Source organism: Rhamphochromis longiceps, linkage group LG4 (genome assembly GCF_057381845.1).
Source record: "Rhamphochromis longiceps isolate RC_006_pf linkage group LG4, R_longiceps_female_GT1.1, whole genome shotgun sequence".
NCBI lineage: Eukaryota > Metazoa > Chordata > Actinopteri > Cichliformes > Cichlidae > Rhamphochromis > Rhamphochromis longiceps.
This window is the reverse complement of record NC_140560.1, coordinates 22,566,099-22,583,436: the sequence shown is the minus strand read 5'-3', so window position 1 is coordinate 22,583,436 and position 17,338 is coordinate 22,566,099. Positions and strand designations below refer to the sequence as shown.

Below are 17,338 nucleotides of genomic sequence, written 5' to 3'. Positions count from 1 at the left end.
AGTTTACTCTGTAGTTTGCACAATTCTAATGAGCTTGAAGGTGAGTATCTGGTGTGACCACCTTTATTTTTCAACACAGCCTGAACTCTCTGAGACAGCTTTCTTGCGATTTCTTTAAGTAGTCTTCAGGAATAGTTCTTCAGGCTTCTCGAAGGACACTCAAAGCTCTTCTTTGGATGTATTTGTGCCTTTTGTTCCATTCTCTGTCAAGATGATCCCACACTGCTTCAACAATGGTAATGTCTGAGCTCTGGGGAGGTCAATTCATGACTGATATTGTTCAGTGGTCTGGACTAAAAATGAATGACAAAGTAGCCAATGACAAAGAAAAGCTTTGAAAGAGCTTCACAAAGCCTGGAGAACTATTGCTCAGGACTACTTTAAAAACATCTGGCTCCTTGAAAGCAAATTCTAGAGAGACTAAATGTACATCTATAGAATAAATATACATTTCAACTTATTTTCTTTGATCACTCTTCTTACGTTTGAAGGCAATACCGCTTAATACTGAGCACAGAAACTGAAGATCTAGAAATATATGAAAGAAATAAGAAATATTGTATAGAGATGGCAACAGTGTGCTGTGTCACATGAGAAGTTGGGTTATAGGTTTTCCCAGTACAGCAGTAGCATTCTGACTTAAACAAGCCCTGCCGTGCCTAGCCCACTACATTTGGTAAAATTAGGCTGATTAGACAGTTGGTGGTTCAGGGAGGAGTTCTGGGAATACTCTGTCTTGTTAGGAAAGTTTTACACAGTTTGAGACAATTTTCCATCTCTGCCTCTTAGTTCTGGTTAGCTCTGAGCAGCTTAACCAAACATTTCATAAACAAGGGGTGAAAAAAAAAAAAAGTATTTTTTTCATAGCAGAAATGTTTTCTGTCTTTTCTTATTTTTGCAAGCATCTTTCAACCCCTTGGGTGATCCACAAGCCCCAACTTCGGGATCCATTGTTGTAAACAGCAACTTTTTTGAGTTTTTGAGTTTCTCGTGCTCAGGCTATCCTGTAATTAGCTGTGTAGGCTGGCTGGGAAAGGAGACATTATGTGGATATTGCTGATGATTAAACGAGGGAGCCGTCATCTCGACACATTTGACTCAACAGAAAAATTCTTCAGGGCTTATTGTAGCCCCCACGCATCCAGGCTTCTTGACTTGGGAGTTGGTGGTGTTTGCGTAACAGTTGATTCCTCCATCAATTAGGAAAGGTCTTGTCTAGACAGGGTGTGAGATTACAAAGAGCGGAAAAGAAAAAACAAAACTGCAATTGGGTTAATCTCAAACATACCTATGCTATCACTGTCAGCTGGTGATTGGTGAGGCAGCAGGCTGTCAAGATCACTTTCTTCCCTTCAAATTTCTTTGCCCTCTGGTAAAAAGGCAAGTAGGATGTAGTCTGTGTGATAAGAAAAGGTCTCCGTCTTTCTGCTGTTGACAGACTTTCCGCAGACTGACGGTGTGATCGTTTATCAGTTGCAATACTTGCAAAACTTTGTAAACTGTTTCAGTCAAAACGTATATCCAGCAGCAATAATTCAGCACTTCGTGAAAGAATTCATTAACAGTCATGATGAAAGGCCATCTATGCGCTCAGTGACTCGAAATTTACAGAAGGTGAAAACAATACCAGCCTCTGTGACGTGGCAGGCAACCAGGGATCGTATCACAGCAGCCGCTCGAGCAATTTGTCTGAGAATAATTGCATATGATGACCCAAAAATAAACCAATGAGAGAATGCCTTTCGAGTCCAAAGGGAAAAGGAAGCTTTAGAGTGAAATTTGGCAAATGCACTTCATGAATACTTGACTGTGACTAGTGGGTTGTGTGAAGAGACTGTCTTGCTTCAAGGGATTGTGTTATATGGTCTTTGAGGCTTTGAAGAATCAAACAGCCATGTTGTGTTTGATGTAACCTTTGATTTTCCTTTGTAATCTAATTTTCATAAAGGGGAATGCTTTGGTTGTCTCTGAGATGAGCACCAACAACAAGTGACTACTGTAGATTTGGAAGTCAGTCATCTCTTTGAGGCGAACGAACAGTGCAAAGAGAGATTTTTCTTTTCCTTGATATTGATGGAGTTTCGTGGTGGTTGCATGTACTAACTAAATACAAAATTAAAACATTAAACAGGTTTTCATACTCAAAGAGAAAGTATTATGTCTAAATGTGTCAGGTCCAAGAACCAAATGCAGTTTCCCACATCAGATGTGTTTTTCAGTGCTCAAACTGGGCAGTTTGAGTATTTTTTAACAGGCAGAAGTTGTTTTTATCTTTCACACAAAGCTAAAAATTTGCTACATCTTTTATTTTAGCCAGGTTCATATGTTGATCTGGCGGTTCACATTCCTTGTAGGATGAAGTGCGATCACTTTAGTGACCGCTGAACTTTTGAATCTTGTGGATTCATAGGGTCAGTTTTTTAATTTCTTGTAGGTGCAGGCGTGTGAAAAACCTTTAGCAGCAGTGTGGAAAGTGAAAGCATTGGTGATGGCGTGACGAGCCGCTCCATCGTGCTTGTCTTGCACCTTTTCTTGCAGTTAGTGGAGAGGGGGCGGCTGGTAAGACTTGGCTTGGTGTGAGAGTGCTTTTTAAAAACACTCCCTCAGAGCTCAGTTGCTGGTGCGCTCTCATGTCCGAGACATCCATTCGTTTTGCCTTTTGGTATGTCTTCACCGTTCATTCTATTGCATTCACTCCACTTATCCTGCACTACTGACCTTGATAACTACACGTATTATGGTTTGTTTAGGTTCTTCTTATATTTCTCTTGATTATGGTGTGTTCACCTCCCTTGTTTGTCATAGACATGCATTTTTATTTTGATAGGCAGAAAACTTTCATCTGATCCATCCATCCATCCATCCACTCTCTACCATTTACCCAGGTTTGAGTTGCAGGAGCAGTCAAAGCCGACATGCGCAGACCTCTGTCTCTCTAACAATTCTTCCAGCTCTTATGAGACAAAACTAAACAAGTGTCTTCTCCCAGCACCTTGCCTAGAATGTGCTGGTCAGATGGCTGAATCACCTCAACTGGCTCCTTTTGATCTGCGCTCCTCATCCTATATCTAATGCAGTGCCCAGAGATTCTTCAGAGGAAGCTAACTTCTTCCACTTGTAAATACAGGCTGTTTTGGTCACAACTTAAAGCTCTTGACCGTAGGTGAGGCTAGGAATGTAGGTCACTTTCAGGCTCAGCTCTGTTTTCACCACAACACATCACTATGGAGTCAGTCCGTGAGTCTTTCATTCGACTGTCCCTCATTTGTGAACAAGATCCCAAGATACTTTAACTCCTCCACTTGGGCAACAACTCATCCCTAACCCTGAGTGGGCACTCTACTATTTTCAGGCTGAGGACCATGATCTTGAGTTTGGAGGTGCTCTTTCTTGTTCCTTTTGTTTTATACTCGTGAAACAAACTCTTCCATGCATGTGGGTCAGTTTGAAGTCTTGTTGGCAGAGTTGGGTCCAAATCAGAGGAGGCAGAGAAATGATTTCAGACCTGGAGCAATGTCTGGCTGTGTGTCTGAGGTAAAAAAAAAAAAAAAAAAAGTATTATTTTACTATTTGTATATTCAGTACTGGTGCATGTTTGAAACTACAAGTGCAATGCAGTGATCTCATTGGTCAGATCTGCTTATTTGCATGCTATAAGATAGAAAAATCGAGCTTGGTGTGAAAAAATAAATGTCACAGATTTTTGAGTGAAATTACACCATGGTTATAAGCAGCTCCATAAAGAATGGGTGAGTCTGAAAAATGTATTTAACGAAATAGTTACAGATTTTACAAGTCCGGTGTGCAAAGGCTCGGTCTCACTTATTCTCACTTAGTTCATTTCCGTCACGTTCATATTAAACTTAAAGTCAGAACCAAGGAAAACTTTTCTCCAGTAGCTGGTTTATTAAGCTTTTACTGCAAATATGAAGTACAAATAATGGAAGCCGTTACTGATGAGATCTTTTTTTAAGCGATTCAGATTCAATAAAATGATATTGAACCCCAGCTGCAAAAACGAATGCACTCTGCTGCTGCTGTTAGGGTTTGCTGCCTTATCTCACTCTGCTGCACCATCAGTGCTGCTGATCTAATATGGAGTGCACGGCAGATGTATTTGGAAGCTTTTATTAAGCGAAGATGGGCATTTTGATTTCTCTGTTAGTGCTGATGTGGGAGCTGAGTGTTCTCATGTGGAAAGTGGCTGATGCATCTTAAGAGAAAAGAAGGATGAGTTGAAGATAAAAGACAATGCACAGAATCTGATTTAAAGAATAAGATTAGGCGGTGTATGGAGACCTGGTTGGGCCCGACTGGACAGTTGCAATAAGAGGAATGTGTGCTATTTCCACACCGCTGCTGTCATCTGTCAAGAGGCAGAAACTGTCAAAGAGGCTGTCGGTGCGCGCGCCTGTCTGTATGTGTGTGTGTTTCTCTGTGCCTGTGCATGCTTGAGAGCAGTGAGTAGGAGTAACGCCGAGGGGAAGAACAATTACTACACACCTACCAGCCACAATTGCAGCTTACATGAGTGCGGAACAAGCTGCTAACAGTGTAGATGCTCTTATTGCAGTCAGCCACAGTGCTGCCTGTTACAGGGCAGACCACCATAAGGACACGCTCCTCTTCTGAACGCATGTCAATCATCATGAGAACCGAGGAGAAGAAAAGCGAATGTGGTTTGTGTGTTTTATTGTAAAACTCCGGTGAGAATAGGGATCTTGTTGAGTCACATGTTGGTATCTTGTATTTTAACTATAGCAGTGACATAGAGATTTGCTAAACATGAGAATTTTGAATTTGAATATAAACCATTTGGAGGTCATTTTTTTCCTGTGTGTCACCTAATTTTGAAACATCAACTCTCCCTTACATCATTCTCCACAGTCCAGCATGGGCTGTGCTGTCAACTTGTGTTAGTTCTCCTTAAGTAGCCTGTTGTGGGAATGGGTTCTGGCATCCTCATGTTTATGTGGTTGCTATTGTTACATGGAGCCCAACCTAGTGCACTGAACTGCTGTAGACATCCCCCTCCATTGTCTCACTGAAAACTTGGTGAAAATCAGGAAATGTTTCACTGTCTCTGTTTGCTGTTGTTCTCTATCATGGTTCTGTTCAAGAGTGTTACTCTCAACTCTCAAGCTCATGAACCTATAACCAGCGAAAAATCAGGATAACCACAGGACTGACCTACCAGCCACTTTCTTTTTCAATAGAGAAGCTCTGTTACAAATTCTGTGTCAAGATAACTGATGTGAAAATAATTTCAAAGAGAGAACATTGGTATAGTTTGTTAATTAATTGGCCCCTGGCCCACTGTCATGTTCACTCAGCGGCCACTTTATTGGATGCATCTTGCTAGTACCAGCTTGGACCCTCTTTTGGTTTCAATAAGCTCCTCATTTCTTCTCCAGTAGCGTCCAGAAGTTTCATACAGTGAACTGAGGCCTTAATTCTTTGTGGCATAGATTCAACAAGGTGCTGGAAACATTCCTCAGAGATTTTGGTATTGACATGATAGGATCACATGATCGATGCAGATTTGTCAGCTGGACATCCATGGAGCTAATCCCCCGCTACACCACATCCCAAAGGTGCTCTGTTGGATTGAGATCTGGTGAATGTGGAGGCCATTTGAGCACAGTGAACTCACACTCATATTCCAGAAACTAGTTATACTTTTAAATATATATTTTTTATATTTTCCAATGAAAGCCACATGATTCAGCTCTAATCTCTTTTGCAGTAGGGTTTCGCGTCAGACAGTAACTGGGGTCCTTCTGTCTGTCGTGTATTATTCAAGGCCCCGGGCAGTTTTCAGCTTCATTAGGTGCATTCGTAAATATATTTTATAGCTCTAATGTGCCCTTTAGCACTGCTGTATACATCCACAAGTATTAATTGTTGTGCTTTTTGAAATTTCTTTTTTTATATAGAATGTGATCACTGAGTTCAATAAAGAATTACATTGAGATTATGTAAGTGTGGATCACGAGTGGACTTGAAAAACAGCCTCAGTTATCTGTGGCATGAATAATTTGCATGTGATCTCTTTTTATGACCACTATGAAAATCTGGAGCAGACAAGACACATTTATATCCGGTCATAAGACTTTGCCACTAATCATAGCTGATTTTCTTTTAACTCACTGACCTAAATACTGCAAGGAAGGAGAGTGATCTGCAAACATGCTTCCTGTTTGGCTTCTTTTTGACCTGGGTTCTTCTTTTCCATTTTATTAAGATATTAAGAAATAAAGCTAAAAGCTAAACAGCTCTAAGGAACACTATCCATGAAGTAAAACTTAATCTTAACAAAGTACACACTGAAATTGGCCATTTTGCCCTGACCCATGCCAGCTGAGCTCATCACAGATGTATTGTTTTGCACATAGGACTTTTTTGACACACTGCAAGGCTGTGGATATCTTTCCATTGTCAATAATTATCTTTTCATGATGATTTGAGCAACCATGTCACAATCATATGATGTGTTATTCTAACAGAGGGATCGTGGTTTTTTCATTGATTGTGTCATTGTTTCTGGTAACTCGGTAAAACCAAGAATTTTCCCTCAATCTTCTGACGGCTGTTTAAGAATAGCATGGAATTAATTTGTCTTACACACTTTGGTCAGTATGGGTCTTATAAAGTGACTGTACCACAAGAGTAGTCGACACTCAACTCATACGGTGTATTTTTTATGTTAAAAACACAAAAATAGCAAGTGATTATAGTGCTTATATACTTTAAATTAAATATATCTAATCAGAATCTGATTCTGATTATAAATTTGCCTTTTGTGACATGATTGACTGGGGCTCTTCATGCTCCCTGGGCTCTGTTTTTCAGGCTTTAGAAAATCTAACTCAACATGAGAGACTTTAACCATTCAAAGGTCTTTTCACACCATCTTAGTTGGTAAAAAAATACAACAAAAAGAGCAGGAAGGTCAAAGTAGACAGGACCTTTACCTGTGAAAGTAGGGTCACCCATACGTATATGAATTGCATGACAAAGCGTTAATAAGTCTGTTGGTTAACAGTGAGTAAGTAGTGGTTCCATAGTGTAGTGGAGCAGGGTGTCACAAACTAGTGCGATTCCCCCCAGTGCTGGATGAACAGGAGGGAAAAAATCAAACATGGATCCATTCATCGATATTGATGCTCCCTTGGGAAATAAGCAGCTTTACCTGTTAACAGTAAACATATGCATCTTAATATAAAGTGCTAATCATGATAAGTTAAGTATGTCTCTCATACAACCAGTAACAGCACATGGCTTGTGACCTTTTTGCTGACCCATAGAGCCGGTGATGACCCGTCTGGTTACAGGGCTTGAAGACTGGAAAACGATGCGTGTGAGCCCGAGAAGGGGAAGATTCAGACTCGGTGACCTTTCTGTTGGAAATGTTCGGGATCACGTGATGTCTGTGAAAACTTCAGCACAGGGGCAGTTACTCATCCGTACATTCTTGGCTACTAATGCAGGGAAAAAAGGCTAAGCACGCAAGTTTGAACTGTTATGATGATGTATTGATTATAACTGGAGCAACAGCCCCCTAAGTCATAATATAAAATGGCTGAGTGGTGTTGCTTTGGTAATCTGTGTGGCTGAGCCTAGGGTTGAGCGTGGAGCGTTTGTATATAACCTAATTTGATTTTTTGAAAAAATGGAAATACACACTCACAAACTTCTAGATGTATAGTGCATCTGATGCCCAGGGCCGGCTGCACAGTGATATTTGGCCTTATAATCATATCACATTACTCTGAGTTTTCCACATGCTACAAAACACACACAGCAGGGGGATTGTTAACCAAAACAGATTTGATCTTCTCAGACAATTTGTCCCATTCTCCGGTCCAGTCGAGCTCTTTCAGCCAGAGTAGGAGGGATGGAGGAGTGTTTTGCGCATTTCAGACGTAGGTTGTCCGCGGGGTCTCTTTGCTCCACAATTACCACTTTATGAGGATACTTAACTGCAGCCAAGAATCGAGAACAACAGAGGCAGAGAGTGTGAAGATGTCTGGTGGGCTGCTATCTGTTCACTCTTGTGCCTTTACTTTTCTTTGCCGTTTGCCACTAAACACTCCCGTTTGTGTCTTTGTTTCTCTTAGAAGCAGACTCGTCACAACTTTCTTTGCGCTCCTTTAACCCTCCACAGACCCTTTTCCACGGGTTCAGCATTACACTCAATGAAAAATGTCACACATTTAAGTCAACAAAGCAGTCCTTGTAGTGGCTGTTTTGGGGCTATCACGGGATGGAGTTTGTCATGGATACCAGTTACAATTTTTCTGTGCTCTCCAGGCATGACAAACCTTTAAAGTTGTAGAGTTGTTGTTGTTTTTTTTTAACAGGGTCAACAATGAACTTTTAGTCTGATTTCACAGAAGTGGCTTGACATTTTTAGGCTTGTTTGCTATCTTGCAAAGACTTGGATAAGAGGGCTGATACAACTTTGTCTGTCTAGGCAATATGAAACCACTTCTATCGTAGGCTAGAAACAAAGGAAACAGTCTAATATTTACTAATTAACATGATGTACTGCTTTTTTTGTTTTTATTTTTTGTTTAATCTGTGTGGAAAACCAAAGTGTAAAAGAAGAAGACTTTTTTAAGTGGTTGCACTTATTTTCTGGAGTCTAGTTGCTGTGCCGTGTCTGGAGTTCAGTAGTTGCTGCAGGAGTAAAGTATTAGATTTAGAGATTTGATCACAGAATCTAGTAATGTGATTAAAGGATCCCAAAAATGAGCAAAGTACAGTATACTCATTTTTATTAGATGGCTGAGTATGTATCAGTCTTTCTGCCAAGTAAGAATACATTAAGACTGAATCAAATATATTTAAACATTTCCGATACATCAATTTTCCTAATCGTTCAGTCACTCCAGAGTTAAAAACAGAACTGCAACCTTCTTATGGCTGTGTTAAATTGGTGATTGCTTGGTGGTTGCATTCACTTTTCTCATATTCATCAACTGTAGCTGAGGCAGCTAGTTGATCGCCCACTGGTTGAGCGTGCAACACCCTAAATCTGTAGGTTCCAACATGTTGGCAATCTGTCTGAGTCAGTCCATAACATCTCTTTTTGAACAAGTCTTTCCAATAGAGGACTTTCCTCAACTGGTTGCCAACTGGTTGCATTCTGGTCATATTCCGATCAACTATGTAATTTTGCAGATAAATCTCCATCGTGCAGTAACTGCATTGCTGTTTTTGGAGGAATTTCTAAATTTTAATTTCAGATCCGTGAGGTTCTGGCTGATTTCTGTGGAAAACAGAACAACTGACAAATTATCACAAATAGATTGAGGTAAAGTTGGCAGTTCCATGCATTCAGTCGCAAACTGATAAAAGTCCTGATGCACCAAAGTCACTTTGAAGACGGCATCTGACTGCGATAGTTGGAGAGCTGGTCCTGGTCTTGAATGCATCAATTTCAAAGGTAAATCACGTGCACAGCACATCATCTCAGTTGGTTTGGTCATGCAGTGGTTTAAAACCTCAGTTTCCTCACATGTAACTACAGCAAAAGTCATCTATCTGAAGATACCATAAAGAAAAAAAGACTGAAAATATATAATAATAAAAAGATCCCGTACAACCCACACAGCCCCAATCGTCTTCTCCCTCCGATGTTCCCACTTTGCAAATCTTTTACAAAAAATATCTTGTATTGTCTAAATGTAATAGCAGCTGTGTTAATAGTGACAGTTTCCTTGTCATTTGGAACATTTACAGGCTTAATTGACGCTTTGAGAAGTAAAAGAGTGAGAAGAGAGCACCATTATACCATGTGTCAAAGTTTACATCTTAAAATATGGTTTTTCCTCAGTGCAGTCAAGCTAATAAAAGAGCTTCTTTTGATGTCTTGGCACATTACGAGTGCATCATCATTCAGTCTTGCACTGCTTGGTCGACACAGTTTTTATACTCCATTAACATTTGACCCACTTATGTGTAATAATTGCGTTTATAAATTTCTTATATCTTTTTACTTTTCTTTTTCTTCTTTTTTGAAGCACTGCACCCTGCTTCTTTCTTTTTTCCCCTTCTGCTTTGTCTTGGTAGACAGTGTGAGAAAAATGTCTATCTACACCCATCTGGATCCCTACTCTCTCGACCGACTGCTCATCTGTGATAACATGAGCTCCATGCCCTCCGAACATAATAACCTAATAGTCCATGCTGCTTCTGTCACTTTGTCTTACAGAGCAGGACCGGGGAGAGGGACTGATTCAGACGGTGTGAGAGAGCGATACAGTAGATAGATAAAGACTAGAGGAAATAACTTTCCCTTTTTCCTCTCCGTTATTTACAGTTGTGGAGGGGTGGGTGTGTGTGCCTGGATTGCAAAGCTGCTTAGTGGTATGATTCAGTTTGGGGATTTGAATCTGCTCTCACCCCCACTTCAAGCACTAGAGTGGAGGCGGACAAAGGGTGAGATAGAGGGGGAGTGTGTGCATGTGCGCGAGAGCGAGGAACGGCGTAGGAGACGCTCAATCTGGTACAGCTCCATGTGAAAATGACCTACTTCCTGTCAGCTCGCTCTCAAATGGATTGCTGTTTTCTGATGTGTGGAAGAGTGGGGGAGATTTTTCTCTGTGGGGTCTGAGGGGGGTAAGGGGGTGGAAGAGTTTGGCGTGGAACGGTTAAATGAAGTAAATAAGTAGGTGGCTCTTGGGACCTTAAGGGTAGGATAAAATAAATGTCATGTTAGTGAAATTCTGCATGCATGCATGCATGCATGCATGGCGAGCATAGTGTGTGCTCACCTGTGCATACATTGTCTGTTGGCTCATGCTATAAAACATGTGATGTGCTGCTCTCTCTCTGCTGTGTTAATTACCCCCAAAGACGGCTCGATGAGAGTTGACTATCAAAAAGCCAATATTTGAGGGGGCAGGCCTCGCCAGATGCTCAGTGGTCGTGTGTGTGTCTGTGTGCCATCCCGCATATCCGACACACACACAGAGGGTTGTTTATGGACGTCATCTGCTTTTCAGCAGGAAAGTTTCTGTGGTTTTAATTTGGTTTTAAAGGAAATTCTCATGAGAACCACGAAAGCCTCATATCGTCTAAACCTGCTCTTTGATTTAGATACATCTATACTTTAGTAATTAATGTATAAAATCACAAACTATATAACACACTAACAGGATTCACATGATAATATAGATAAAGAACCTACATTTCATACTTTTTTATATACTTAAGCAGTTTCTAATAATATTTTATTTTAAAACGTAGTGCACAAGTCTCAAGCCACCCCGCATTACTTCGTATTTTGCTTCCAAGGAGCCTGACTTTCTTCTAAATATTAAATAAGTTGTCTTGAGCAACAGTCTTTCTGAAGGTTTTTCAAAACATTTTCTTTGGACATTGGCCACTTGTTCACTCATTTTCAATCCAGTCCTTGTACCTGACAATTTTCAGAGGAATGTTTTTTTGTTTGTCTGTTTTTTGCACTGAATTAAGGCCTGCTGTACCTTAATTCAAGCATGAAAAAGGGGCCTAACTCAAGGGATGAATCAGTGTTGTGTCTACACTTATCACTTAGCAAAGAAACTATTTTAAATTGTACCTTTAGATCTTTAGCTTTTCTTTTTTCTATGAAAAAAATCAAAGGTAACACAGTTTTACAGAACAAATGTAGTTTTTGTTCCAACAAGGTGATTAAAAAGACCAGCTGATAACTTTACATATGTTGGAATGGTGTGCAGTGTGTCCTTAAAAAGTTTGAGGAAACTAGACAAGTGGGAAACAAATGAAGAACTGGCAGAAAAGCTATGTAGAGTAGATGAACAGTACCCAAGATTGATGTCCTTAAGAAACCAGAGCAAATCCACCAAAGACCTGACATAGAACCTGAGAGATGCATCTGGCCCCGTGAGTTCATCCATCTACTGTTCAACGGAGCCTAATCAGCAATGGTCTCAGTGGAAGGGCGGCTGGCAAGAAACCATTCAGAAGGAAAAGAAACAGGGAGGAAAGGCTGAGGTATGCCAAATTACACGAGAACCAGACTAAAAATTACTGGTACATCTGATGGAGTGATGAATCTAAATTTAAAGTTTGTGTTTCAAATGGTCAGCAAAATATTTGGAGGAGCTCAGAAGAGAGATACAAAATAAGTGTCCACAGCCTCCTCAGAGTCCAGACCTCTACATTACCGAAGCAGTGTGGGACCATTTTGAGAGAGAGCAGAGAAAACGTCCAAAGAAGAGCTTTGAAGGTCCTTCAAGAGGCCTGGAGAACTATTCCTGTAGACTACTTAAAGACAGTCCAAGAAAGTTTGCATAAGAGATTTCAGAGCTGTGCGTTGAATCTTCACTCCTCAGTATTGCTATAAAGTAATGACACCACTGATATTTAGATTGGTAGTCTTTAAGAGTCTATAGTATTTCACTATGACATCCTGAGTACAAAAAATGAAAGCTTGATTGCAAGACCAAGTGGTTTTTGTTTTCCCAAAAAGGCTTTTGGAAGCTGAAATGATGGACTGTGGAACGCCTGAAGAAACTGGAAACTTTACCCTGCTCCATTTGTTATGAGAGGTTGGAGAGACAGAAATGAAAGCAAAGCAAGCATGAATGTTGGCAGGGCATTCACTTTATTGAGAGACCTCTGGGACTTTTTGAAATGCGTGGAAATCACCTGTTAAAAACTAATCTGACCATGTGACGTTGTGTGAGCTCCAGCAAAGACTTTTCACCAGTTAATAAATCTGTAATCAGGGATCAGAATTGGACCAAATTTAATCTTCATATTTAGGAAGGGAATTTGTGAATAATCCAAGGTTCAACAGCACACCCACCTGCAGGATAACATAAAATATGCAAGAGTAGAAAAGGCCACAAAAAAAAATATCTGTGGAACTTCCCGGCACACTCCTTCCCAGTCTCTTTGCTGCATTTAATCCCTGCTTTCAAAATGAAGTGGCAATTCAGTCAGTTAGTGTATTAATTTGGGTCATGAGTAATGTCTCTGGGATGGATTCATCGAACAGGTATGCGCTGTCAAAGCTTAATCCCCGTGACTCTGTCTGGCTGGTCGGAAGCTGAATTAAATTAATCCACCATCATAACCCTGCCCCTCTCTATCACTCACATGCTATTTCATTTTCCCTGCACGCTGTGTTTTCCAGTGCCCGAGGACCTGTCTTTAGAGGAAAGAGATGAGCTGTCAAACATACGGCGTAGGAAAAAAGAGCTTCTGGATGATATTGAAGTGAGTAACAGTGGAATCAATGTTATTTGAGTAATCTGATCAAACACTTCTAAATGAATGATTCGGAGCAAGCCTCAAACTAATAAACACGGTTGTTGATGTGCGTTGCATGTCTGAAAAGTCCTCTGGTGCAGTGCAGAACAATGAACCTTATTTCATTTGTTTTCAGATCTTATATTGTTACATTTACTTATATTAGTTTGCTGTTGCCTTTTGTCATGAAATGACATATGTCTTCGTCATATTAAGCAAGCCTTTCACTATTATATATATTTAACTAATAAAATCATAGACTGTGTTTGCAGATCATTCAAGAGCTGCACTGTGTCGTCTCAGGAGCTATAAACTTGACTTTATGAAACAAGCGACTCTGTCCTTCGATTTCAGCGGCTGAAGTTTGAGATTGCAGAGGTAATGACTGAGATCGAGCAGCTAACCTGTGTGGGGGAGAGGTGAGTTTTGATGGTTTTTCTTTTCTTTTTTTTTTACATGTTGTGTGATTATTTTCATTATGAATTGTGTGCTTATGATAGCATTTTCTTGGCTCTTAGTTTTGTCTGTAAGCTGTCGTTGAATAGGCAATAAAATCTAAAAGTAAATAATAATAATGCTCATTGGTGTTTTTATAGGACCAAGATAACATGAAGTTTTATCTTTTTTTTTTTCTTTACATAAATTCATGTAAAAAGTATTAATTTTAAATTATATCAAATGGACTAAAGAAGTAAAAAGCGAACATTTAAATAGCTGGTACCAGCAGTTCCTCAAATGCTAAATTAAGCTTCAGTCACACAGTCATAGAAAGTGGTCGGTGCCCCCGATTGCTAAGGAAATGTGTATATCCTGAATAGTTGTTGAGTGGTTGCTAGCTGATGCTAGGTGAAATCTGTTGCAAAGAGGGTGGTGCTCCACCAAAAACCTCTTTGTGATTGCTTTGTTTATGAGCAGATTGCCGCGTCCCTCTGTAGTTTACATGGAAATCGCCAACTTGTCTGCAAACACTCAGTTTACTCTCCGAGCGATTGTGAAGCTGTGAAACTGGAAAAACTGAAACATTCACCTTCAAAGTTGTGCCTTAGTTAACCAAGTTAACCAATGTATTTCATCAACCAGTAGCAGAATGCACTCTTTTCCCCAGTGACCAGTGGTCCCTAGATGGTCACTAATTGGTCTCTAGGCCTTAATTAGCAGGATAGCTAATAGTGTTGGAGATTTAAATGAAGTCAAGTCAAAAAGTAGTAGTGTTGCATGTTTGGATGGCTTCAATGAACCGCCAAGAGATCAGCTCATTAGTTTTTGTTTGCTTTGGCTCTGCTACTCTTTTAACAGTTACCTTTGCAGTGAGACTCACACCTGTCAGTTTGTGTGTGTGTGTTAACATGTTAATACCCCATTGTTTGAGGAGAAAAGCAGGACAGTCCCTCGACTTAACATTAACCAAACAGTCTGCATTTGATTGGTTGCTGAGGTGGGGCGAGGTCGTGTCAGGCTGTTGTGTGTCTCAGGCGCAGCTGGCAAAGGGGCTCCAGCTATTTTTGGGCATACGTAAGGCTTAGGGAGCGTTCAAAGACACGCAAAGGTGGAGATTTCCCCGAGGAGTGAGAGCAAAAAGGGTTTCCAGCATTAATAGGGACAATGTACGTCCAGTTAGCTAAGATGAATTAAAGAAAAGGGACAAGATACACTCAAGTGAGCAGTAACAGCTGATGCACAATCACATGTTGTGAACGAAATTCAAGTTTTCTCAATTTAATCCAAATGTAAACTCAGCCTTTACTTGACTGAGTGGTTGGTAAACACAGTTGTGACAGGCCCTGAATAAACTCGACACAAAGTGACCTACTAAACACACGCAGCAGCCGGGGAGCAAAATTGGACTCGGCTGTCATGTGAAGGATGTTTTCTGGATTTTTTATTCTTTTGGTTTTTGTCACAGCAAAACCACACAAAGAAACAAGCAGATCGCCATGGGAAGGAAAAAGTTCAACATGGACCCAAAGAAGGTCAGAGGAGATCCACAGCTCTGGAGTTTAAATTTAAATCATTCATTGAAACTGAGTAAAATACCTATTTGTACTGCGCTTGCTCTCTCTTTAAAAACAGGGAATCCAGTTTCTTTTGGAGAATGATCTTCTCCAGAACACCCCAGAGGACATTGCACAGTTCCTCTACAAAGGAGAAGGGCTCAACAAAACAGTCATCGGGGACTATTTAGGGGAACGGTGAGCTCTCCAGTTTTCTCTCCGTTTTCCTTCCACCTTTCTTTTTCCTCTCCCCACATCCTTGTGAGATGTGCACTGCACGTGCTCAGACATCAGTGATAGAGCCCTGGGAAATTGGTGGTCTGGATTTATGGAGCACAATAGTGCCAGGAGACCGTGCCGCTGAAAGAGGGGGAAAAAAGTGTAGGGGACATGTGGTTCTTATCGAAGGGAAGTCAATGGGGATAGGATGTCAAAACAACAGGGGACATCACGCTGCCTGTCTCAGCCGGCACAGTGGCTCTCTGTCTGAGAGTGGCACTGTGATGTGGCTGCAGGACTTTGCTTTCCACCTTCAGTCACTGAGCATAGGAGTTCATCACTTCTTCTGCTTTTGTTTAAGCTGAACTACTCATCACATGTGTTTTTTTTTCTCCCCACCACCCCAGGGATGACTTCAACATTAAGGTCCTCCAGGCGTTTGTGGAGCTTCACGAGTTTGCAGACCTCAACCTCGTTCAAGCCTTGAGGTACTTAACAACTCATATTAGGAAGAAAGAATTAAAGCAGGCGACGGTGAGTGGGTACTACAGTGCAGATTGTAAAGTTTGTGAAGGGCAGGCTTGTTTTCAAGTATAAAAAACCAGCCAAAACAACATACGGGAGTTTGCAGCACGATAAGATGGTGTTTTACAAGTTTTATTGTTGCTTTGGTACTTTTCTTTTGCAAAGTAAACACCAGACGTGCACCGAGTTTTACAGACCAAACTGAAAGAAATCCGCCTTGGCTTCACTTCACATATTTGGTTTTCCCATTGTAAACTGTTGAAATATGATATTATATCACGGCTGTAAAAAATCTTGGCCTGACTGAAATTGTTCCCACACTTGAGCCAACCGACTGTTTGCAGGGAAGGTGGGGGTGGGGGGAGCGGTGTATCTGTCAGAGACCTTTCCCGGGATGCACCAATTGGCATTATAAAAATAATATTAGAACAATTAGGCTAGCTGATAATTTCTTTTTTAGATGGTTTGGTCATGTTGTCGTTTGTGATGTGATTTGCAAATTTGTAAGTTGGTCAGGTTGTTGTTGAATTCGCAAAACACTTTTCATATGGGATTGGATATTGCTGAGATGTTATTGATGTAGTGCTTTTCTCTAAATTGCCAATAAGAATCAAGTTGGAGGAGAGCATAACGACCAACCATGCAAAGCGGTCCACAAGGAGACCGCTGCTCTGCACATCCAAGCAAAAACTGATCCAGGTTTAAGCTCAGATGAGGCCTCTGCTTTGTCACACTTGTTGCACTAGCACTGTGGCCGTGACGAGATCAAGTGGAGGCACAACGATGCTACTTTTGATCTCTTGTTATGTGCGGGCACTGTCACACGTATATTCATTGTTACCTACTTTGGAATTACATATAATTAACTAATTGGCAAATTCTGGGACAAAACGTATTTTACACGTTATATTTTTATGCTGATTTACATTAACATGTGTTGTCACCATTAAATAAATATTTTTTCATGCGACTGATAACAGAGGAGCCGGTGTGCACACCTCTTATATGTCAACAATGTGTCATGCAAACCTGCGCATCAAGTTAGGTGATCAGTGTATCAGATTCCTGCCTAAAGCTGTGTTCAAAGTGCTAAAAAATAGAGTATTTTCCAATGCACAGCTTTAAAAGTTTGCTCTAACTTCTAGTTGTTTGGTTTGTCGGGTGTCCCATGAAAGACAAGAGTGTTCTTTGTGCTGTTTTTTTTTTGTTTTTGTTTTTTTTTGCAGAAATATCAAAATCTAATCTAACACTAGAAAAACAAAACTGCCTCTTGGCAAAGACGTCTTCATTTATGCCATAAACACACCCTCCTAATATAAAGAAATGTCTGTGCC

General features: G+C 40.6%; 1 protein-coding gene across 1 annotated transcript in view; it reads left to right on the top strand.

The window, feature by feature from the left end:
* cyth3b (cytohesin 3b) overlaps positions 1–17,338 on the top strand; it is a 42,214-nt gene that overhangs the window by 11,637 nt on the left and 13,239 nt on the right. Inside the window, exons 2-6 of the mRNA XM_085403824.1 lie at positions 13,154–13,236; positions 13,624–13,688; positions 15,173–15,239; positions 15,340–15,458; positions 15,887–15,967. Coding sequence (XP_085259950.1) covers positions 13,154–13,236; positions 13,624–13,688; positions 15,173–15,239; positions 15,340–15,458; positions 15,887–15,967 — 415 coding nt within the window. The remainder of the gene's footprint in view (positions 1–13,153; positions 13,237–13,623; positions 13,689–15,172; positions 15,240–15,339; positions 15,459–15,886; positions 15,968–17,338) is intronic.